This window comes from Mustelus asterias, unplaced genomic scaffold, assembly GCF_964213995.1.
Source record: "Mustelus asterias unplaced genomic scaffold, sMusAst1.hap1.1 HAP1_SCAFFOLD_218, whole genome shotgun sequence".
In the NCBI taxonomy this organism is placed as follows: Eukaryota; Metazoa; Chordata; class Chondrichthyes; order Carcharhiniformes; family Triakidae; genus Mustelus; species Mustelus asterias.
Window position 1 is genome coordinate 690,669 of NW_027590203.1, and position 26,414 is coordinate 717,082.

Here is a 26,414-nt window from a genome sequence, read left to right on the forward strand (position 1 = left end):
GAGAGGCTTTCCAATTTGGCGGAAAATTCAGGCCAAAGTCTCTGTTCATGGAGTTAAAGATACTCTGTTAGCAGCTTTATCAACTTTTCCTTCAACTTTCAAGGATTCGTTGATGTTTTTTTATTCATTCATGGGACATGAGTATTTAAAGGGCATTTAAAGGGTCATTGGATAAACATATGGATGATATTGGAATAGTGTCGGTTCGAGGGGCTTTAGATTGGTTTCACAGGTCGGCGCAACATCGAGGGCCGAAGGGCCTGTACTGCGCTGTAGTGTTCTATGTTCTATGGGTGTCGCTGGCTAGGCCAGCATTTATTGCCTATCCCTCGTTGCCCCTTGAGAAGGTGCTGGTGAGCCGCCATCTTGAATCACTGCAGTCCATGTTCTGCGAGCTGACCCACAATGCCGTTAGGGAGGGAATTCCAGGAGCAGGAATTTCTGGCCCTTCCCACCAGCCGGATCATCCGGGCCCCGCCGGATTCCCCTCCGGCATGACAAACAAGGCGTACAAAGCACCACAGACCTCGGCGGGACCAGGAGATCACGCCACCGGGATGCCGGAAAGCATGCCGTGGGTGGGTCATAAAATCCCAGCCCAGATCTCTCTATTCCTGCACCCTGTTTAGAATCGTACTGTTTCTGTTATATCGCCTTCTGCCAGTTCCCTTCTGAAATTTTAGGGGGCATGGCCTCAAAACGAGGGGGAGCAGATTTAGGACTGAGTTGAGGAGGAACTTCTTCACCCAAAGGGTTGTGAATCTGTGGAATTCCCTGCCCAGTGAAGCAGTTGAGGCTCCCTCATTAAATGTTTTTAAGGCAAGAATAGATACATTTTTGAACAGTAAAGGAATTAAGGGTTATGGTGAGCGGGCGGGTAAGTGGAGCTGAGTCTACGAAAAGATCAGCCATGATCTTATTGAATGGCGGAGCAGGCTTGAGGGGCCAGATAGCCTACGCCTCCTCCTAGTTCTTATGAAATGCATCACTTCTCACTTCCTTTCATAGAACATAGAACAGCACAGCACAGAACAGGCCCTTCGGCCCACGATGTTGTGCCGAGCTTTATCTGAAACCAAGATCAAGCTATCCCCTCCCTATCATCCTGGTGTGCTCCATGTGCCTATCCAATAACCGCTTAAATGTTCCTAAAGTGTCTGACTCCACTATCACTGCAGGCAGTCCATTCCACACCCCAACCACTCTCTGCGTAAAGAACCTACCTCTGATATCCTTCCTGTATCTCCCACCACGAACCCTATAGTTATGCCCCCTTGTAATAGCTCCATCCACCTGAGGAAATAGTCTTTGAACGTTCACTCTATCTATCCCCTTCATCATTTTATAAACCTCTATTAAGTCTCCCCTCAGCCTACTCCGCTCCAGAGAGAACAGCCCTAGCTCCCTCAACCTTTCCTCATAAGACCTACCCTCCAAACCAGGCAGCATCCTGGTAAATCTCCTCTGCACTCTTTCCAGCGCTTCCACATCCTTCTTATAGTGAGGTGACCAGAACTGCACACAATATTCCAAATGTGGTCTCACCAAGGTCCTGTACAGTTGCAGCATAACCCCACGGCTCTTAAACTCCAACCCCCTGTTAATAAAAGCTAACACACTATAGGCCTTCTTCACAGCTCTATCCACTTGCTGAGACAACAGCATTGGGAGGAAGGAGAGCGCACAGTTAAGATCAACAAAGTATTCCAGCCCCATTGCGAGATTTGGGGCATGGACAGAGTGGATAGTCAGACGCTTTTTCCCAGGGTGGAAGAGTCAATTACTAGGGGGCATAGGTTTAAGGTGCGAGGGGCAAGGTTTAAAGGAGATGTACGAGGCAAGTGTTTTACACAGAGGGGGCGGTAGAGGAAGCAGGTATGATAGGGAGTTTTAAGGGGCATCTTGTCACATATGTGAATAGGATGGGAATGGAGGAATACGGTCCCTGGGAGGGTAGGGGGTTTTAGTTCAGTCGGGTAGCATGGTCGGTGCAGGCTTGGAGGGCCGAAGGGCCTGTTCCTGTGCTGTAATTTTCTTTGTTCTTTGATTTATTTTTGCCGTTTCTCCCCTGGTCTTAGGCCAAGCCCATTGTGAGACCCTCAGCACCATTTTCCCAAGCTGGCGAACCCACCCTCTCGCCACCCGCCCTCCAATATCAGCCTGGAAAGTGGGCAGAAAGGGTTTAGTACAGAACAGGATTGTGAGAGTCTGCTCTGCGGGAAACTCTATTTCACATTTCTGATTCAGTAGCTGGCTAGAGGTTTTTCTTCTCATCAAAAATGTTTTTAACCTCTTGACTGATTTTCCACATTGGCAGAGCAAGGCTGTCAAAGTCAGTTGAGCGGTGAACATGTGCCAGTTCTGATGTGTGTCAGTGAAGCAGGTTTGTGATTTGCCAAAGGAAGTCTGGAAGATCAGAGAGAGCGAAAAGCTGAAGCTTTGCTCACAGAAGTGTGTTCAATAGTCATAAAAATGTGTCTGGAAAGGTTGTCCGCGTCTTGGGGCTCACGAATGTCTGAAGATCATAGATCATAGAATCCCTACAGTGCAGAAGGAGGCCATTCGGCCCATCGTGTCTACACCAACCACAATCCCACCCAGTCTCTATCCCCAAAACCCCACATATTTACCCTACTAATCCCTCTAACCTACATATCCTGGACACTAAGGGGGAATTTAGCACGGCGAATTAACCTAACCTGCACATCTTTGGTGTGTGGGAGCAAACCGGAGCACCCGGAGGAAACCCACACAAACACGTAGATTGGAACAGCATCATCCCTGCTGTCATCAGGCTTTTGAATGGACCTACCTCGCATTAAGTTAATCTTTCTCTACACCCTAGCTATGACTGTGACACTACATTCTGCACTCTCTCCTTTTCTATGAATGGTATGCTTTGTCTGTATAGTGTGCAAGAAACAATACTTTTCACCGTATACTAATACATGTGACAAGAATAAATTAAATCAAATCAAAATTATTTATTTTTAGTGCCACAAGTAGTCTTACATTAACACTGCAATGAAGTTACTGTGAAAATCCCCTAGTCGCCACACTCCGGTGCCTGTTCGGGCACACTGAGGGAGAATTTAGCATGGCCAATGCACCCTAACCAGCACGTCTTTCGGACTGTGGGAGGAAACCGGAGCACCCGGAGGAAACCCACGCAGACACGGGGAGAACGTGCAAACTCCACACAGACAGTGACCCAAGCCAGGAATCGAACCTGGGTCCCTGGCGCTGTGAGGCAGCAGTGCTAACCACTGTGCCACCATGCCGCCCACAAAATTAAATTCAAATTCCACCATCTGCCGTGCCGGGATTCGAGCCCAGGTCCCCAGAACATTAGCTGAGTTTCTGGATGAATAGTCTAGAGATAATACCAATAATTATTGTATGTGGCTCTAAAGGTTCAGAAGGTTTGACAACTCCTGATAGATATATATATATATATATATATATAATGAATAGTGATCGCAGGGGCTACCACTGTCCTTCCAGTCTGAAAAATAACTGCTATTCTCTGCTTTCTGTCCTGTAGCCACATAACCACCATCCCTTTATCCCATGGATTCAATGATCCAAAAACATTCAAACTGTCTTGATAGGAATAAGCTCGAACATGTTAAGTTGACTATAAAAGGCTTTTAAAAAATAAAATCACAATTCTACTTACAGTGATCATCAGGGGTTTTGGTTTCCTTGCCGAGCGTACATCAGGGTTCCCAAATGTTGGGTGGAGATTGTTGCTTATCTGGAGCTGCCGTGGTAACTGCCTCCTCACCTTAGCTGCGCTTTGCAGGCTGCTATCTGGGGGATATTAGATATGGTACAAAAGGTCAGTCCACAGGGGCATTTCCGGTATCCATGGCACCTGAAGGGAATCATTCCAATTCAGGCAGGGCTGGGGCAGAGAGCCTTAAACTAAAGTTTAATGGGAAAATCCATTCCTATCTCTCAGCTCTGTCTCAGAATTTGCTGACCTTAGCTTTCGGCTAAGACCTGACTCTGCTTTCTCTGTGACTTCCGCCAGCTTCACCAAACCCCACTGGCCCTCCCAAGTGACCCTCTCTCATTGCTGGATCCGAGTGAGTGAAAGGCCAATTGGTGTGAATGGGATGGGCCCCAATTCGATTTTCAAGTTTGCTGACGACACCACCGGAGTGGGTTGGATCTCAAACAATGACGAGACAGAGTACAGGAATGACATAGAGAGTCTGGTGAACTGGTGTGGCAACAATAATCTCTCCCTCAATGCCAACAAAACGAAGGAGATTGTCATCGACTTCAGGAAGCGTAAAGGAGAACATGCCCCTGTCTACATCAATGGGGACGAAGTAGAAATGGTCGAAAGCTTCAAATTTTTAGGTGTCCAGATCACCAACGACCTGTCCTGGTCCCCCCATGCCGACACTATAGTTAAAAAAGCCCACCAACGCCTCTACTTTCTCAGAAGACAGGAAATTTAGCATGTCAGCTACGACTCTCACCAACTTTTACAGATGCACCATAGAAAACATTCCTTCTGGTTGTATCACAGTTTGGTATGGCTCCTGCTCTGTCCAAGACCGCAAGAAACTACAAAAGGTCGTGAATGTAACCCAATCCATCACGCAAACCAGCCTCCCATCCATTGACTCTGTCTACACATCTCGCTGCCTCGGCAAAGCAGCCAGCATAATTAAGGACCCCACGCACCCCGGACATTCTCTCTTCCGCCTTCTTCCGTCAGGAAATAGATACAAAAGTCTGAGGTCACCTCCCACCTCAAGAACAGCTTCTTCCCTGCTGCTGTCAGACGTTTGAATGGACCTACCTTGCATTAAGTTGATCTTTCTCTACACCCTAGCTATGACTGTAACACCATATTCTGCACTCTCTCCTTTCCTTCTCTATGAATGGTGTGCTTTGTCTGTATAGCGCGCAAGAAACAATACTTTTCACTGTATACTAACACATGTGACAATAATAAATCAATCAAATTAAATCAGTTAGCATTGCCAACCAGCAACCATTTTAATAAACGTTCAGATTAAATGGGAAAATACATTTTTTTTAAAGCTCGCAATGAGATTTCTCCGGGTGTTGCTGGCAGCAGTCTCTAGTAGAGTGAAGTAACCTTCGCGCCACACGAGTGTCAGGCAAGGACCACATCCAACAGGAGAGAATCCAACCTTCGGCCCCTGAAATTCAATGGCATTACAATTGCGGAATCTACCCACAATCAACCCCTGGGGGTTAGCATTGACCAAAAACTGAACTGCACCTGTGGCCGCAAGTGCAGGTCAGAAGTTGGGAATTCTTGAGTGAGAAACAACTCCCCAAAGCCTGTCCATTATCTACAACGCACAAGTGTGATGGAATACACTCCGCTTACTTGGATAAATGCAGTTCCAACAACACTCAACAACTTCACACCATCCAGACAAAGCAGACGACAAGCAGCAAACCAGCGCCCATCACTAACACCAACCCAGCGCCCATCACTGACACCAGCCCAGCGCCCATCACTCGCACCAACCCAGCGCGCATCACTGACACCAACCCAGCGCCCATCACAAACACCAACCCAGCCCCCATCACTAACACCAACCCAGCGCCCATCACTAACACCAACCCAGCGCCCATCACTAACACCAACCCAGCGCCCATCACTAACACCAACCCAGCCCCCATCACTAACACCAACCCAGCGCCCATCACTAACACCAACCCAGCCCCCATCACTAACACCAACCCAGCGCCCATCACTAACACCAACCCAGCGCCCATCACTAACACCAACCCAGCCCCCATCACTAACACCAACCCAGCGCCCATCACTAACACCAACCCAGCCCCCATCACTAACACCAACCCAGCGCCCATCACTAACACCAACCCAGCCCCCATCACTAACACCAACCCAGCGCCCATCACTAACACCAACCCAGCCCCCATCACTAACACCAACCCAGCCCCCATCACAAACACCAACCCAGCGCCCATCACTAACACCAACCCAGCCCCCATCACTAACACCAACCCAGCGCCCATCACTAACACCAACCCAGCCCCCATCACTAACACCAACCCAGCGCCCATCACTAACACCAACCCAGCGCCCATCACTAACACCAACCCAGCCCCCATCACTAACACCAACCCAGCGCCCATCACTAACACCAACCCAGCCCCCATCACTAACACCAACCCAGCGCCCATCACTAACACCAACCCAGCCCCCATCACTAACACCAACCCAGCGCCCATCACTAACACCAACCCAGCCCCCATCACTAACACCAACCCAGCGCCCATCACTAACACCAACCCAGCCCCCATCACTAACACCAACCCAGCCCCCATCACTAACACCAACCCAGCGCCCATCACAAACACCAACCCAGCCCCCATCACTAACACCAACCCAGCCCCCATCACAAACACCAACCCAGCGCCCATCACTAACACCAACCCAGCCCCCATCACAAACACCAACCCAGCGCCCATCACTAACACCAACGCAGCGCCCATCACTAACACCAACCCAGCGCCCATCACTAACACCAACCCAGCCCCCATCACTAACACCAACCCAGCGCCCATCACTAACACCAACCCAGCCCCCATCACTAACACCAACCCAGCGCCCATCACTAACACCAACCCAGCCCCCATCACTAACACCAACCCAGCGCCCATCACTAACACCAACCCAGCCCCCATCACTAACACCAACCCAGCGCCCATCACAAACACCAACCCAGCCCCCATCACTAACACCAACCCAGCGCCCATCACTGACACCAACCCAGCGCCCATCACTAACACCAACCCAGCCCCCATCACTAACACCAACCCAGCGCCCATCACTAACACCAACCCAGCCCCCATCACTAACACCAACCCAGCCCCCATCACTAACACCAACCCAGCGCCCATCACTAACACCAACCCAGCCCCCATCACAAACACCAACCCAGCGCCCATCACAAACACCAACCCAGCCCCCATCACAAACACCAACCCAGCCCCCATCACAAACACCAACCCAGCGCCCATCACTAACACCAACCCAGCGCCCATCACTAACACCAACGCAGCGCCCATCACTAACACCAACCCAGCCCCCATCACAAACACCAACCCAGCGCCCATCACAAACACCAACCAAGCGCCCATCACAAACACCAAACCAGCGCCCATCGCAAACACCAACCCAGCGCCCATCACTAACACCAAACAAGCGCCCATCACTGACACCAAACAAGCGCCCATCACTAACACCAAACCAGCGCCCATCACAAACACCAAACAAGCGCCCATCACTAACACCAAACAAGCGCCCATCACAAACACCAAACCAGCGCCCATCACAAACACCAAACAAGCGCCCATCACTAACACCAAACAAGCGCCCATCACAAACACCAAACCAGCGCCCATCGCAAACACCAACCCAGCGCCCATCACTAACACCAAACAAGCGCCCATCACTGACACCAAACAAGCGCCCATCACTAACACCAAACCAGCGCCCATCACAAACACCAAACAAGCGCCCATCACTAACACCAAACAAGCGCCCATCACAAACACCAAACCAGCGCCCATCGCAAACACCAAACAAGCGCCCATCACAAACACCAAACCAGCGCCCATCACAAACACCAAACAAGCGCCCATCACTAACACCAAACCAGCGCCCATCACAAACACCAAACAAGCGCCCATCACAAACACCAAACCAGCGGCCATCGCAAACACCAACCCAGCGCCCATCACTAACACCAAACCAGCGCCCATCACAAACACCAAACAAGCGCCCATCACTAACACCAAACAAGCGCCCATCACAAACACCAAACCAGCGCCCATCGCAAACACCAAACAAGCGCCCATCACAAACACCAACCCAGCGCCCATCACAAACACCAAACAAGCGCCCATCACAAACACCAAACCAGCGCCCATCGCAAACACCAACCCAGTGCCCATCACTAACACCAAACAAGCGCCCATCACTGACACCAAACAAGCGCCCATCACTAACACCAACCCAGCCCCCATCACAAACACCAAACCAGCGCCCATCACAAACACCAAACCAGCGCCCATCACAAACACCAACCCAGCGCCCCTCACTCGCACCAACCCAGCGCCCATCACCAGCAACAAACCAGCGGCCATCGCTAACACCAACCCAGCGCCCATCACTAACACCAACCCAGCGCCCCTCACTCGCACCAACCCAGCGCCCATCACCAGCAACAAACCAGCGGCCATCGCTAACACCAACCCAGCCCCCATCGCTAACACCAACCCCGCGCCCATCACAAACACCAACCCAACGCCCATCACTAACACCAACCCAGCGCCCATCACTAACACCAACCCAACACCCATCACTAACACCAAACCAGTGCCCATCACTGACACCAACCCAGCGCCCATCCCTCGCACCAACCCAGCGCCCATCACTCGCACCAACCAAGCGCCCATCACTCGCACCAACCCAACGCCCATCACTAACACCAACCCAGTACCCATCACTGGCACCAACCCAGCGCCCATCACTAATACCAACCCAGTGCCCATCACTCGCACCAACCCAGCGCCCATCACTAACACCAACCCAGTACCCATCACTCGCACCAACCCAGCGCCCATCACTAACACCAACCCAGTGCTCTTCACTCGCACCAACGAAGCGCCCATCGCTCGCACCAATCCAACGCCCATCACGAACACCAACCCAGTGCCCATCACTCGCACCAACCAAGCGCCCATCACTAACACCAACCCAGTCCCCATCACTCACACTAACCCAGCGCCCATTACTAACGCCAGCCCAGCGCCATTCACTAACACCAACCCAGTGCCCATCACTAACACCAGCCCAGCGCCCATCACTAACACCAACCCAGTGCCCATCACTAACACCAACCCAGCGCCCATCACTGACACAAACCTAGCCCCCATCACGAACACCAACCCAGCGCCCATCACTGACACCAACCCCGCGCCCATCACTAACACCAACCCAGCGCCCATCACTAACACCAACCCAGCGCCCAAAACGAACACCAGCCCAGCGCCCATCACGAACACCAACCCAGCGCCCATCACTAACACCAACCCAGCGCCCATCACTGACACCAACCCAGCGCCCATCACTAACACCAACCCAGTGCCCATCACTGACACCAACCCAACGCCCATCACTGGCACCAACCCAGCGCCCATCACTAACACCAACCCAACACCCATCACTGGCTCCAGCCCAGCGCCCATCACTGACACCAACCCAACGCCCATCACTGGCACCAACCCTGCGCCCATCACTAACACCAAACCAACACCCATCACTAACACCAGCCCAACACCTATCACTAACATCAACCCAGCACCCATCACTAACACCAACCCAGCCCCCATCACAAACACCAACCCAGCGCCCCTCACTAACACCAACCCAGCGCCCATCACTCGCACCAACCCAGCGCCCATCACAAACACCAACCCAGCCCCCACCACAAACACCAACCCAGCGCCCCTCACTCGCACCAACCCAGCGCCCATCACCAGCAACAAACCAGCGGCCATCGCTAACACCAACCCAGCGCCCATTACTAACACCAACCCAGCGCCCCTCACTCGCACCAACCCAGCGCCCATCACCAGCAACAAACCAGCGGCCATCGCTAACACCAACCCAGCGCCCATCACTAACACCAACCCAGCGCCCCTCACTCGCACCAACCCAGCGCCCATCACCAGCAACAAACCAGCGGCCATCGCTAACACCAACCCAGCCCCCATCGCTAACACCAACCCCGCGCCCATCACAAACACCAACCCAACGCCCATCACTAACACCAACCCAGCGCCCATCACTAACACCAACCCAACACCCATCACTAACACCAAACCAGCGCCCATCACTGACACCAACCCAGCGCCCATCCCTCGCACCAACCCAGCGCCCATCACTCGCACCAACCAAGCGCCCATCACTCGCACCAACCCAACGCCCATCACTAACACCAACCCAGTACCCATCACTGGCACCAACCCAGCGCCCATCACTAATACCAACCCAGTGCCCATCACTCGCACCAACCCAGCGCCCATCACTAACACCAACCCAGTACCCATCACTCGCACCAACCCAGCGCCCATCACTAACACCAACCCAGTGCTCTTCACTCGCACCAACGAAGCGCCCATCGCTCGCACCAATCCAACGCCCATCACGAACACCAACCCAGTGCCCATCACTCGCACCAACCAAGCGCCCATCACTAACACCAACTCAGTCCCCATCACTCACACTAACCCAGCGCCCATTACTAACACCAGCCCAGCGCCCATCACTAACACCAACCCAGTGCCCATCACTAACACCAGCCCAGCGCCCATCACTAACACCAACCCAGTGCCCATCACTAACACCAACCCAGCGCCCAGCACTGACACCAACCCAACACCCATCACTAACACCAGCCCAGCGCCCATCACTAACACCAACCCAACACCCATCACTAACACCAGCCCAGCGCACATCACTGACACCAACCCAGCGCCCATCACTAACACCAACCCAGCGCCCATCACTCGCACCAACCCAGTGCCCATCACTGACACGAACCCAGCGCCCATCACTAACACCAGCCCAGCGCCCATCACTAACACCAACCCAACACCCATCACGAACACCAACCCAGCGCCCATCACAAACACCAACCCAGCGCCCATCACTAACACCAACCCAGCGCCCATCACTAACACCAACCCAACACCCATCACTAACACCAAACCAGCGCCCATCACTGACACCAACCCAGCGCCCATCCCTCGCACCAACCCAGCGCCCATCACTCGCACCAACCAAGCGCCCATCACTCGCACCAACCCAACGCCCATCACTAACACCAACCCAGTACCCATCACTGGCACCAACTCAGCGCCCATCACTAACACCAACCCAGTGCCCATCACTCACACCAACGAAGCGCCCATTACTAACACCAGCCCAGCGCCCATCACTAACACCAACCCAGTGCCCATCACTAACACCAGCCCAGCGCCCATCACTAACACCAACCCAGTGCCCATCACTAACACCAACCCAGCGCCCAGCACTGACACCAACCCAACACCCATCACTAACACCAGCCCAGCGCCCATCACTAACACCAACCCAACACCCATCACTAACACCAGCCCAGCGCACATCACTGACACCAACCCAGCGCCCATCACTAACACCAACCCAGCGCCCATCACTCGCACCAACCCAGCGCCCATCACTGACACGAACCCAGCGCCCATCACTAACACCAGCCCAGCGCCCATCACTAACACCAACCCAACACCCATCACGAACACCAACCCAGCGCCCATCACTAACACCAACCCAGCGCCCATCACTAACACCAACCCAGCGCCCATCACTAACACCAACCCAACACCCATCACTAACACCAAACCAGCGCCCATCACTGACACCAACCCAGCGCCCATCCCTCGCACCAACCCAGCGCCCATCACTCGCACCAACCAAGCGCCCATCACTCGCACCAACCCAACGCCCATCACTAACACCAACCCAGTACCCATCACTGGCACCAACTCAGCGCCCATCACTAACACCAACCCAGTGCCCATCACTCGCACCAACGAAGCGCCCATCACTCGCACCAATCCAACGCCCATCACTAACACCAACCCAGTGCCCATCACTCGCAACAACCAAGCGCCCATCACTAACACCAACCCAGTGCCCATCACTCGCACCAACCCAGTCCCCATCACTCACACTAACCCAGCGCCCATTACTAACAGCAACCCAGCGCCCATCAGTAACACCAACCCAGCACCCATCACTAACACCAGCCCAGCGCCCATCACTAACACCAACCCAGTGCCCATCACTAACACCAACCCAGCGCCCATCACTGACACCAACCTAGCCCCCATCACTAACACCAGCCCAGCGCCCATCACTAACACCAACCCAGTGCCCATCACTAACACCAACCCAGCGCCCATCACTTACACCAACCTAGCCCCCATCACTAATACCAACCCAGCGCCCATCACTGACACCAACCCAGCGCCCATCACTAACACCAACCCAGCGCCCATCACTAACACCAACCCAGCGCCCAAAACTAACACCAGCCCAGCGCTCATCACTAACACCAACCCAGCGCCCATCACTAACACCAACCCAGGGCCCATCACTGACACCAACCCAGCGCCCATCACTAACACCAGCCCAGCGCCCATCACTGACACCAACCCAACGCCCATCACTGGCACCAACCCAGCGCCCATCACTAACACCAAACCAACACCCATCACTAACACCAGCCCAGCGCCCATCATTGACACCAACCCAGCGCCCATCACTCGCACCAACCCAATGCCCATCACTAACACCAACCCAGTGCCCATCACTCGCACCAACCCAGTGTCCATCACTAACACCAACCCAACACCCATCACTAACATCAACCCAGCACCCATCACTAACACCAGCCCAGCGCCCATCACTAACACCAACACAGCGCCCATCACTAACACCAACCCAGCGCCCATCACGAACATCAACCCAGCACCCATCACTAACACCAACCCAGCGCCCATCACTAACACCAACCCAACACCCATCACGAACACCAGCCCAGCGCCCATCACTAACACCAACCCAACACCCATCACGAACACCAGCCCAGCGCCCATCACTAACACCAACCCAACACCCATCACTAACACCAGCCCAGCGCACATCACTGACACCAACCCAGCGCCCATCACTAACACCAACCCAGCGCCCATCACTCGCACCAACCCAGCGCCCATCACTGACACCAACCCAGCGCCCATCACTAACACCAACCCAGCGCTCATCACTAACACCAACCCAGTGCCCATCACTAACACCAACCCAGCGCCCATCACTCGCACCAACCCAGCGCCCATCACTGACACCAACCCAACACCCATCACTAACACCAACCCAGCCCCCATCACTAACACCAACCCAGCGCCCATCACTTACACCAACCTAGCCCCCATCACTAACACCAGCCCAGCCCCCATCACTGACACCAGCCCAGCGCCCATCACTGACACCAACCCAGCGCCCATCCCTCGCACCAACCCAGCGCGCATCACTGAGACCAACCCAGCGCCCATCACTGACACCAACCCAACACCCATCACTAACACCAGCCCAGCGCCCATCACTAACATCAACCCAACACCCATCACTAACACCAGCCCAGCGCCCATCACTAACACGAACCCAACACCCATCACTAACACCAGCCTAGCGCCCATCACTGACACCAACCCAGCGCCCATCACTTGCACCAACCCAACGCCCATCACTAACGCCAACCCAGTGCCCATCATTCGCACCAACCCAGTGCCCATCACTCACACTAACCCAGCGCCCATCAGTAACACCAACCCAGCGCCCATCACTAACACCAACCCAGCGCCCATCACTAACATCAACCCAGCACCCATCACTAACACCAGCCCAGCGCCCACCACTAACACCAACCCAGTGCCCATCACTAACACCAACCCAGCGCCCATCACTAACACCAGCCCAGCGCCCATCATTGACACCAACCCAGCGGCCATCACTCGCACCAACCCAATGCCCATCACTAACACCAACGCAGTGCCCATCACACGCACCAACCCAGTGCCCATCACTAACACCAACCCAACACCCATCACTAACATCAACCCAGCACCCATCACTAACACCAGCCCAGCGCCCATCACTAACACCAACACAGCGCCCATCACTAACACCAACCCAGCGCCCATCATGAACATCAACCCAGCACCCATCACGAACACCAACCCAGCGCCCATCACTAACACCAACCCAACACCCATCACAAACAGCAGCCCAGCGCCCATCACTAACACCAACCCAACACCCATCACTAACAGCAGCCCAGCGCACATCACTGACACCAACCCAGCGCCCATCACTAACACCAACCCAGCGCCCATCACTCGCACCAACCCAGCGCCCATCACTGACACCAACCCAGCGCCCATCACTAACACCAACCCAGCGCTCATCACTAACACCAGCCCAGCACCCATCACTAACATCAACCCAACACCCATCACTAACACCAGCCCAGCGCCCATCACTAACACCAACCCAACACCCATCACTAACACCAGCCCAGTGCCCATCACTAACACGAACCCAACACCCATCACTAACACCAGCCTAGCGCCCATCACTGACACCAACCCAGCGCCCATCACTCGCACCAACCCAACGCCCATCACTAACACCAACCCAGTGCCCATCATTCGCACCAACCCAGTGCCCATCACTCACACCAACCCAACGCCCATCACTGGCACCAACCCAGCGCCCATCACTAACATCAACCCAACACCCATCACTGGCACCAGCCCAGCGCCCATCACTGACACCAACCCAACGCCCATCACTGGCACCAACCCAGCGCCCATCACTAACACCAAACCAACACCCATCACTAACACCAGCCCAGCGCCCATCATTGACACCAACCCAGCGCCCATCACTCGCACCAACCCAATGCCCATCACTAACACCAACCCAGTGCCCATCACTCGCACCAACCCAGTGCCCATCACTAACACCAACCCAACACCCATAACTAACATCAACCCAGCACCCATCACTAACACCAGCCCAGCGCCCATCACTAACACCAACACAGCGCCCATCACTAACACCAACCCAGCGCCCATCACGAACATCAACCCAGCACCCATCACTAACACCAACCCAGCGCCCATCACTAACACCAACCCAACACCCATCACGAACACCAGCCCAGCGCCCATCACTAACACCAACCCAACACCCATCACTAACACCAGCCCAGCGCCCATCACTAACACCAACCCAACACCCATCACTAACACCAGCCCAGCGCCCATCACTCGCACCAACCCAGCGCCCATCACTGACACCAACCCAACACCCATCACTAACACCAACCCAGCCCCCATCACTAACACCAACCCAGCGCCCATCACTTACACCAACCTAGCCCCCATCACTAACACCAGCCCAGCCCCCATCACTGACACCAGCCCAGCGCCCATCACTGACACCAACCCAGCGCCCATCCCTCGCACCAACCCAGCGCGCATCACTGAGACCAACCCAGCGCCCATCACTGACACCAACCCAACACCCATCACTAACACCAGCCCAGCGCCCATCACTAACATCAACCCAACACCCATCACTAACACCAGCCCAGCGCCCATCACTAACACCAACCCAACACCCATCACTAACACCAGCCCAGCGCCCATCACTAACACGAACCCAACACCCATCACTAACACCAGCCTAGCGCCCATCACTAACACCAACCCAACACCCATCACTAACACCAGCCCAGCGCCCATCACTAACACGAACCCAACACCCATCACTAACACCAGCCTAGCGCCCATCACTGACACCAACCCAGCGCCCATCACTCACACCAACCCAACGCCCATCACTAACACCAACCCAGTGCCCATCATTCGCACCAACCCAGTGCCCATCACTCACACTAACCCAGCGCCCATCAGTAACACCAACCCAGCGCCCATCACTAACACCAACCCAGCGCCCATCACTAACATCAACCCAGCACCCATCACTAACACCAGCCCAGCGCCCACCACTAACACCAACCCAGCGCCCCTCACTCGCACCAACCCAGCGCCCATCACCAGCAACAAACCAGCGGCCATCGCTAACACCAACCCAGCGCCCATTACTAACACCAACCCAGCGCCCCTCACTCGCACCAACCCAGCGCCCATCACCAGCAACAAACCAGCGGCCATCGCTAACACCAACCCAGCGCCCATCACTAACACCAACCCAGCGCCCCTCACTCGCACCAACCCAGCGCCCATCACCAGCAACAAACCAGCGGCCATCGCTAACACCAACCCAGCCCCCATCGCTAACACCAACCCCGCGCCCATCACAAACACCAACCCAACGCCCATCACTAACACCAACCCAGCGCCCATCACTAACACCAACCCAGCGCCCATCACTAACATCAACCCAGCACCCATCACTAACACCAGCCCAGCGCCCACCACTAACACCAACCCAGCGCCCCTCACTCGCACCAACCCAGCGCCCATCGCCAGCAACAAACCAGCGGCCATCGCTAACACCAACCCAGCGCCCATTACTAACACCAACCCAGCGCCCCTCACTCGCACCAACCCAGCGCCCATCACCAGCAACAAACCAGCGGCCATCGCTAACACCAACCCAGCGCCCATCACTAACACCAACCCAGCGCCCCTCACTCGCACCAACCCAGCGCCCATCACCAGCAACAAACCAGCGGCCATCGCTAACACCAACCCAGCCCCCATCGCTAACACCAACCCCGCGCCCATCACAAACACCAACCCAACGCCCATCACTAACACCAAACCAGCGCCCATCACTGACACCAACCCAGCGCCCATCCCTCGCACCAACCCAGCGCCCATCACTCGCACCAACCAAGCGCCCATCACTCGCACCAACCCAACGCCCATCACTAACACCAACCCAGTACCCATCACTGGCACCAACCCAGCGCCCATCACTAATACCAACCCAGTGCCCATCACTCGCACCAACCCAGCGCCCATCACTAACACCAACCCAGTACCCATCACTCGCACCAACCCAGCGCCCATCACTAACACCAACCCAGTGCTCTTCACTCGCACCAACGAAGCACCCATCGCTCGCACCAATCCAACGCCCATCACGAACACCAACCCAGTGCCCATCACTCGCACCAACCAAGCGCCCATCACTAACACCAACTCAGTCCCCATCACTCACACTAACCCAGCGCCCATTACTAACACCAGCCCAGCGCCCATCACTAACACCAACCCAGTGCCCATCACTAACACCAGCCCAGCGCCCATCACTAACACCAACCCAGTGCCCATCACTAACACCAACCCAGCGCCCACCACTGACACCAACCCAACACCCATCACTAACACCAGCCCAGCGCCCATCACTAACACCAACCCAACACCCATCACTAACACCAGCCCAGCGCACATCACTGACACCAACCCAGCGCCCATCACTAACACCAACCCAGCGCCCATCACTCGCACCAACCCAGCGCCCATCACTGACACGAACCCAGCGCCCATCACTAACACCAGCCCAGCGCCCATCACTAACACCAACCCAGCGCCCAAAACTAACACCAGCCCAGCGCTCATCACTAACACCAACCCAGCGCCCATCACTAACACCAACCCAGGGCCCATCACTGACACCAACCCAGCGCCCATCACTAACACCAGCCCAGCGCCCATCACTGACACCAACCCAACGCCCATCACTGGCACCAACCCAGCGCCCATCACTAACACCAAACCAACACCCATCACTAACACCAGCCCAGCGCCCATCATTGACACCAACCCAGCGCCCATCACTCGCACCAACCCAATGCCCATCACTAACACCAACCCAGTGCCCATCACTCGCACCAACCCAGTGTCCATCACTAACACCAACCCAACACCCATCACTAACATCAACCCAGCACCCATCACTAACACCAGCCCAGCGCCCATCACTAACACCAACACAGCGCCCATCACTAACACCAACCCAGCGCCCATCACGAACATCAACCCAGCACCCATCACTAACACCAACCCAGCGCCCATCACTAACACCAACCCAACACCCATCACGAACACCAGCCCAGCGCCCATCACTAACACCAACCCAACACCCATCACGAACACCAGCCCAGCGCCCATCACTAACACCAACCCAACACCCATCACTAACACCAGCCCAGCGCACATCACTGACACCAACCCAGCGCCCATCACTAACACCAACCCAGCGCCCATCACTCGCACCAACCCAGCGCCCATCACTGACACCAACCCAGCGCCCATCACTAACACCAACCCAGCGCTCATCACTAACACCAACCCAGTGCCCATCACTAACACCAACCCAGCGCCCATCACTCGCACCAACCCAGCGCCCATCACTGACACCAACCCAACACCCATCACTAACACCAACCCAGCCCCCATCACTAACACCAACCCAGCGCCCATCACTTACACCAACCTAGCCCCCATCACTAACACCAGCCCAGCCCCCATCACTGACACCAGCCCAGCGCCCATCACTGACACCAACCCAGCGCCCATCCCTCGCACCAACCCAGCGCGCATCACTGAGACCAACCCAGCGCCCATCACTGACACCAACCCAACACCCATCACTAACACCAGCCCAGCGCCCATCACTAACATCAACCCAACACCCAACGCTAACACCAGCCCAGCGCCCATCACTAACACGAACCCAACACCCATCACTAACACCAGCCTAGCGCCCATCACTGACACCAACCCAGCGCCCATCACTTGCACCAACCCAACGCCCATCACTAACGCCAACCCAGTGCCCATCATTCGCACCAACCCAGTGCCCATCACTCACACTAACCCAGCGCCCATCAGTAACACCAACCCAGCGCCCATCACTAACACCAACCCAGCGCCCATCACTAACATCAACCCAGCACCCATCACTAACACCAGCCCAGCGCCCACCACTAACACCAACCCAGTGCCCATCACTAACACCAACCCAGCGCCCATCACTAACACCAGCCCAGCGCCCATCATTGACACCAACCCAGCGGCCATCACTCGCACCAACCCAATGCCCATCACTAACACCAACGCAGTGCCCATCACACGCACCAACCCAGTGCCCATCACTAACACCAACCCAACACCCATCACTAACATCAACCCAGCACCCATCACTAACACCAGCCCAGCGCCCATCACTAACACCAACACAGCGCCCATCACTAACACCAACCCAACACCCATAACTAACATCAACCCAGCACCCATCACTAACACCAGCCCAGCGCCCATCACTAACACCAACACAGCGCCCATCACTAACACCAACCCAGCGCCCATCACGAACATCAACCCAGCACCCATCACTAACACCAACCCAGCGCCCATCACTAACACCAACCCAACACCCATCACGAACACCAGCCCAGCGCCCATCACTAACACCAACCCAACACCCATCACTAACACCAGCCCAGCGCCCATCACTAACACCAACCCAACACCCATCACTAACACCAGCCCAGCGCCCATCACTCGCACCAACCCAGCGCCCATCACTGACACCAACCCAACACCCATCACTAACACCAACCCAGCCCCCATCACTAACACCAACCCAGCGCCCATCACTTACACCAACCTAGCCCCCATCACTAACACCAGCCCAGCCCCCATCACTGACACCAGCCCAGCGCCCATCACTGACACCAACCCAGCGCCCATCCCTCGCACCAACCCAGCGCGCATCACTGAGACCAACCCAGCGCCCATCACTGACACCAACCCAACACCCATCACTAACACCAGCCCAGCGCCCATCACTAACATCAACCCAACACCCATCACTAACACCAGCCCAGCGCCCATCACTAACACCAACCCAACACCCATCACTAACACCAGCCCAGCGCCCATCACTAACACGAACCCAACACCCATCACTAACACCAGCCTAGCGCCCATCACTAACACCAACCCAACACCCATCACTAACACCAGCCCAGCGCCCATCACTAACACGAACCCAACACCCATCACTAACACCAGCCTAGCGCCCATCACTGACACCAACCCAGCGCCCATCACTCACACCAACCCAACGCCCATCACTAACACCAACCCAGTGCCCATCATTCGCACCAACCCAGTGCCCATCACTCACACTAACCCAGCGCCCATCAGTAACACCAACCCAGCGCCCATCACTAACACCAACCCAGCGCCCATCACTAACATCAACCCAGCACCCATCACTAACACCAGCCCAGCGCCCACCACTAACACCAACCCAGCGCCCCTCACTCGCACCAACCCAGCGCCCATCACCAGCAACAAACCAGCGGCCATCGCTAACACCAACCCAGCGCCCATTACTAACACCAACCCAGCGCCCCTCACTCGCACCAACCCAGCGCCCATCACCAGCAACAAACCAGCGGCCATCGCTAACACCAACCCAGCGCCCATCACTAACACCAACCCAGCGCCCCTCACTCGCACCAACCCAGCGCCCATCACCAGCAACAAACCAGCGGCCATCGCTAACACCAACCCAGCCCCCATCGCTAACACCAACCCCGCGCCCATCACAAACACCAACCCAACGCCCATCACTAACACCAACCCAGCGCCCATCACTAACACCAACCCAGCGCCCATCACTAACATCAACCCAGCACCCATCACTAACACCAGCCCAGCGCCCACCACTAACACCAACCCAGCGCCCCTCACTCGCACCAACCCAGCGCCCATCGCCAGCAACAAACCAGCGGCCATCGCTAACACCAACCCAGCGCCCATTACTAACACCAACCCAGCGCCCCTCACTCGCACCAACCCAGCGCCCATCACCAGCAACAAACCAGCGGCCATCGCTAACACCAACCCAGCGCCCATCACTAACACCAACCCAGCGCCCCTCACTCGCACCAACCCAGCGCCCATCACCAGCAACAAACCAGCGGCCATCGCTAACACCAACCCAGCCCCCATCGCTAACACCAACCCCGCGCCCATCACAAACACCAACCCAACGCCCATCACTAACACCAAACCAGCGCCCATCACTGACACCAACCCAGCGCCCATCCCTCGCACCAACCCAGCGCCCATCACTCGCACCAACCAAGCGCCCATCACTCGCACCAACCCAACGCCCATCACTAACACCAACCCAGTACCCATCACTGGCACCAACCCAGCGCCCATCACTAATACCAACCCAGTGCCCATCACTCGCACCAACCCAGCGCCCATCACTAACACCAACCCAGTACCCATCACTCGCACCAACCCAGCGCCCATCACTAACACCAACCCAGTGCTCTTCACTCGCACCAACGAAGCACCCATCGCTCGCACCAATCCAACGCCCATCACGAACACCAACCCAGTGCCCATCACTCGCACCAACCAAGCGCCCATCACTAACACCAACTCAGTCCCCATCACTCACACTAACCCAGCGCCCATTACTAACACCAGCCCAGCGCCCATCACTAACACCAACCCAGTGCCCATCACTAACACCAGCCCAGCGCCCATCACTAACACCAACCCAGTGCCCATCACTAACACCAACCCAGCGCCCACCACTGACACCAACCCAACACCCATCACTAACACCAGCCCAGCGCCCATCACTAACACCAACCCAACACCCATCACTAACACCAGCCCAGCGCACATCACTGACACCAACCCAGCGCCCATCACTAACACCAAACCAGCGCCCATCACTGACACCAACCCAGCGCCCATCCCTCGCACCAACTCAGCGCCCATCACTCGCACCAACCAAGCGCCCATCACTCGCACCAACCCAACGCCCATCACTAACACCAACCCAGTACCCATCACTGGCACCAACCCAGCCCCCATCACTAACACCAACCCAGCGCCCATCACTTACACCAACCTAGCCCCCATCACTAACACCAGCCCAGCCCCCATCACTGACACCAGCCCAGCGCCCATCACTGACACCAACCCAGCGCCCATCCCTCGCACCAACCCAGCGCGCATCACTGAGACCAACCCAGCGCCCATCACTGACACCAACCCAACACCCATCACTAACACCAGCCCAGCGCCCATCACTAACATCAACCCAACACCCATCACTAACACCAGCCCAGCGCCCATCACTAACACCAACCCAACACCCATCACTAACACCAGCCCAGCGCCCATCACTAACACGAACCCAACACCCATCACTAACACCAGCCTAGCGCCCATCACTAACACCAACCCAACACCCATCACTAACACCAGCCCAGCGCCCATCACTAACACGAACCCAACACCCATCACTAACACCAGCCTAGCGCCCATCACTGACACCAACCCAGCGCCCATCACTCACACCAACCCAACGCCCATCACTAACACCAACCCAGTGCCCATCATTCGCACCAACCCAGTGCCCATCACTCACACTAACCCAGCGCCCATCAGTAACACCAACCCAGCGCCCATCACTAACACCAACCCAGCGCCCATCACTAACATCAACCCAGCACCCATCACTAACACCAGCCCAGCGCCCACCACTAACACCAACCCAGCGCCCCTCACTCGCACCAACCCAGCGCCCATCACCAGCAACAAACCAGCGGCCATCGCTAACACCAACCCAGCGCCCATTACTAACACCAACCCAGCGCCCCTCACTCGCACCAACCCAGCGCCCATCACCAGCAACAAACCAGCGGCCATCGCTAACACCAACTCAGCCCCCATCACTAACACCAACCCAGCGCCCCTCACTCGCACCAACCCAGCGCCCATCACCAGCAACAAACCAGCGGCCATCGCTAACACCAACCCAGCCCCCATCGCTAACACCAACCCCGCGCCCATCACAAACACCAACCCAACGCCCATCACTAACACCAACCCAGCGCCCATCACTAACACCAACCCAACACCCATCACTAACACCAAACCAGCGCCCATCACTGACACCAACCCAGCGCCCATCCCTCGCACCAACCCAGCGCCCATCACTCGCACCAACCAAGCGCCCATCACTCGCACCAACCCAACGCCCATCACTAACACCAACCCAGTACCCATCACTGGCACCAACCCAGCGCCCATCACTAATACCAACCCAGTGCCCATCACTCGCACCAACCCAGCGCCCATCACTAACACCAACCCAGTACCCATCACTCGCACCAACCCAGCGCCCATCACTAACACCAACCCAGTGCTCTTCACTCGCACCAACGAAGCGCCCATCGCTCGCACCAATCCAACGCCCATCACGAACACCAACCCAGTGCCCATCACTCGCACCAACCAAGCGCCCATCACTAACACCAACTCAGTCCCCATCATTCACACTAACCCAGCGCCCATTACTAACACCAGCCCAGCGCCCATCACTAACACCAACCCAGTGCCCATCACTAACACCAGCCCAGCGCCCATCACTAACACCAACCCAGTGCCCATCACTAACACCAACCCAGCGCCCATCACTGACACCAACCCAACACCCATCACTAACACCAGCCCAGCGCCCATCACTAACACCAACCCAACACCCATCACTAACACCAGCCCAGCGCACATCACTGACACCAACCCAGCGCCCATCACTAACACCAACCCAGCGCCCATCACTCGCACCAACCCAGCGCCCATCACTGACACGAACCCAGCGCCCATCACTAACACCAGCCCAGCGCCCATCACTAACACCAACCCAACACCCATCACGAACACCAACCCAGCGCCCATCACTAACACCAACCCAGCGCCCATCACTAACACCAACCCAGAGCCCATCACTCACACCAACCCAACACCCATCACTAACACCAAACCAGCGCCCATCACTGACACCAACCCAGCGCCCATCCCTCGCACCAACCCAGCGCCCATCACTCGCACCAACCAAGCGCCCATCACTCGCACCAACCCAACGCCCATCACTAACACCAACCCAGTACCCATCACTGGCACCAACTCAGCGCCCATCACTAACACCAACCCAGTGCCCATCACTCGCACCAACCCAGCGCCCATCACTAACACCAACCCAGTACCCATCACTCGCACCAACGAAGCGCCCATCACTCGCACCAATCCAACGCCCATCACTAACACCAACCCAGTGCCCATCACTCGCAACAACCAAGCGCCCATCACTAACACCAACCCAGTGCCCATCACTCGCACCAACCCAGTCCCCATCACTCACACTAACCCAGCGCCCATTACTAACAGCAACCCAGCGCCCATCAGTAACACCAACCCAGCACCCATCACTAACACCAGCCCAGCGCCCATCACTAACACCAACCCAGTGCCCATCACTAACACCAACCCAGCGCCCATCACTGACACCAACCTAGCCCCCATCACTAACACCAGCCCAGCGCCCATCACTAACACCAACCCAGTGCCCATCACTAACACCAACCCAGCGCCCATCACTTACACCAACCTAGCCCCCATCACTAATACCAACCCAGCGCCCATCACTGACACCAACCCAGCGCCCATCACTAACACCAACCCAGCGCCCATCACTAACACCAACCCAGCGCCCAAAACTAACACCAGCCCAGCGCTCATCACTAACACCAACCCAGCGCCCATCACTAACACCAACCCAGGGCCCATCACTGACACCAACCCAGCGCCCATCACTAACACCAGCCCAGCGCCCATCACTGACACCAACCCAACGCCCATCACTGGCACCAACCCAGCGCCCATCACTAACACCAAACCAACACCCATCACTAACACCAGCCCAGCGCCCATCATTGACACCAACCCAGCGCCCATCACTCGCACCAACCCAATGCCCATCACTAACACCAACCCAGTGCCCATCACTCGCACCAACCCACTGTCCATCACTAACACCAACCCAACACCCATCACTAACATCAACCCAGCACCCATCACTAACACCAGCCCAGCGCCCATCACTAACACCAACACAGCGCCCATCACTAACACCAACCCAGCGCCCATCACGAACATCAACCCAGCACCCATCACTAACACCAACCCAGCGCCCATCACTAACACCAACCCAACACCCATCACGAACACCAGCCCAGCGCCCATCACTAACACCAACCCAACACCCATCACGAACACCAGCCCAGCGCCCATCACTAACACCAACCCAACACCCATCACTAACACCAGCCCAGCGCACATCACTGACACCAACCCAGCGCCCATCACTAACACCAACCCAGCGCCCATCACTCGCACCAACCCAGCGCCCATCACTGACACCAGCCCAGCGCCCATCACTAACACCAACCCAACACCCATCACTAACACCAGCCCAGCGCACATCACTGACACCAACCCAGCGCCCATCACTAACACCAACCCAGCGCCCATCACTCGCACCAACCCAGCGCCCATCACTGACACCAACCCAGCGCCCATCACTAACACCAACCCAACACCCATCACGAACACCTGCCCAGCGCCCATCACTTACACCAACCCAACACCCATCACTAACACCAGCCCAGCGCACATCACTGACACCAACCCAGCGCCCATCACTAACACCAACCCAGCGCCCATCACTAACACCAACCCAGGGCCCATCACTGATACCAACCCAGCGCCCATCACTAACACCAACCCAACACCCATCACGAACACCAGCCCAGCGCCCATCACTAACACCAACCCAACACCCATCACGAACACCAGCCCAGCGCCCATCACTAACACCAACCCAACACCCATCACTAACACCAGCCCAGCGCACATCACTAACACCAACCCAGTGCCCATCACTAACACCAACCCAGCGCCCATCACTCGCACCAACCCAGCGCCCATCACTGACACCAACCCAACACCCATCACTAACACCAACCCAGCCCCCATCACTAACACCAACCCAGCGCCCATCACTTACACCAACCTAGCCCCCATCACTAACACCAGCCCAGCCCCCATCACTGACACCAGCCCAGCGCCCATCACTGACACCAACCCAGCGCCCATCCCTCGCACCAACCCAGCGCGCATCACTGAGACCAACCCAGCGCCCATCACTGACACCAACCCAACACCCATCACTAACACCAGCCCAGCGCCCATCACTAACATCAACCCAACACCCATCACTAACACCAGCCCAGCGCCCATCACTAACACGAACCCAACACCCATCACTAACACCAGCCTAGCGCCCATCACTGACACCAACCCAGCGCCCATCACTTGCACCAACCCAACGCCCATCACTAACGCCAACCCAGTGCCCATCATTCGCACCAACCCAGTGCCCATCACTCACACTAACCCAGCACCCATCAGTAACACCAACCCAGCGCCCATCACTAACACCAACCCAGCGCCCATCACTAACATCAACCCAGCACCCATCACTAACACCAGCCCAGCGCCCACCACTAACACCAACCCAGTGCCCATCACTAACACCAACCCAGCGCCCATCACTAACACCAGCCCAGCGCCCATCATTGACACCAACCCAGCGGCCATCACTCGCACCAACCCAATGCCCATCACTAACACCAACGCAGTGCCCATCACACGCACCAACCCAGTGCCCATCACTAACACCAACCCAACACCCATCACTAACATCAACCCAGCACCCATCACTAACACCAGCCCAGCGCCCATCACTAACACCAACACAGCGCCCATCACTAACACCAACCCAGCGCCCA

The 26,414-nt window shown here is 56.1% G+C and overlaps 1 protein-coding gene across 1 annotated transcript in view; it reads left to right on the top strand.

Annotated features, from left to right (window-relative positions):
• The first annotated feature begins 494 nt into the window (after nucleotides 1-494).
• The window catches only part of LOC144485769 (uncharacterized), a 59,746-nt gene continuing 33,826 nt past the window's right edge, over nucleotides 495-26,414 (top strand). The window contains exons 1-12 of the mRNA XM_078203854.1: nucleotides 495-578; nucleotides 4,037-4,091; nucleotides 10,185-10,678; nucleotides 11,090-11,152; nucleotides 11,813-12,055; nucleotides 12,482-12,556; nucleotides 13,145-13,222; nucleotides 13,529-13,727; nucleotides 15,057-15,164; nucleotides 16,761-17,023; nucleotides 18,890-19,102; nucleotides 25,457-25,735. Coding sequence (XP_078059980.1) covers nucleotides 495-578; nucleotides 4,037-4,091; nucleotides 10,185-10,678; nucleotides 11,090-11,152; nucleotides 11,813-12,055; nucleotides 12,482-12,556; nucleotides 13,145-13,222; nucleotides 13,529-13,727; nucleotides 15,057-15,164; nucleotides 16,761-17,023; nucleotides 18,890-19,102; nucleotides 25,457-25,735 — 2,154 coding nt within the window. The remainder of the gene's footprint in view (nucleotides 579-4,036; nucleotides 4,092-10,184; nucleotides 10,679-11,089; nucleotides 11,153-11,812; nucleotides 12,056-12,481; nucleotides 12,557-13,144; nucleotides 13,223-13,528; nucleotides 13,728-15,056; nucleotides 15,165-16,760; nucleotides 17,024-18,889; nucleotides 19,103-25,456; nucleotides 25,736-26,414) is intronic.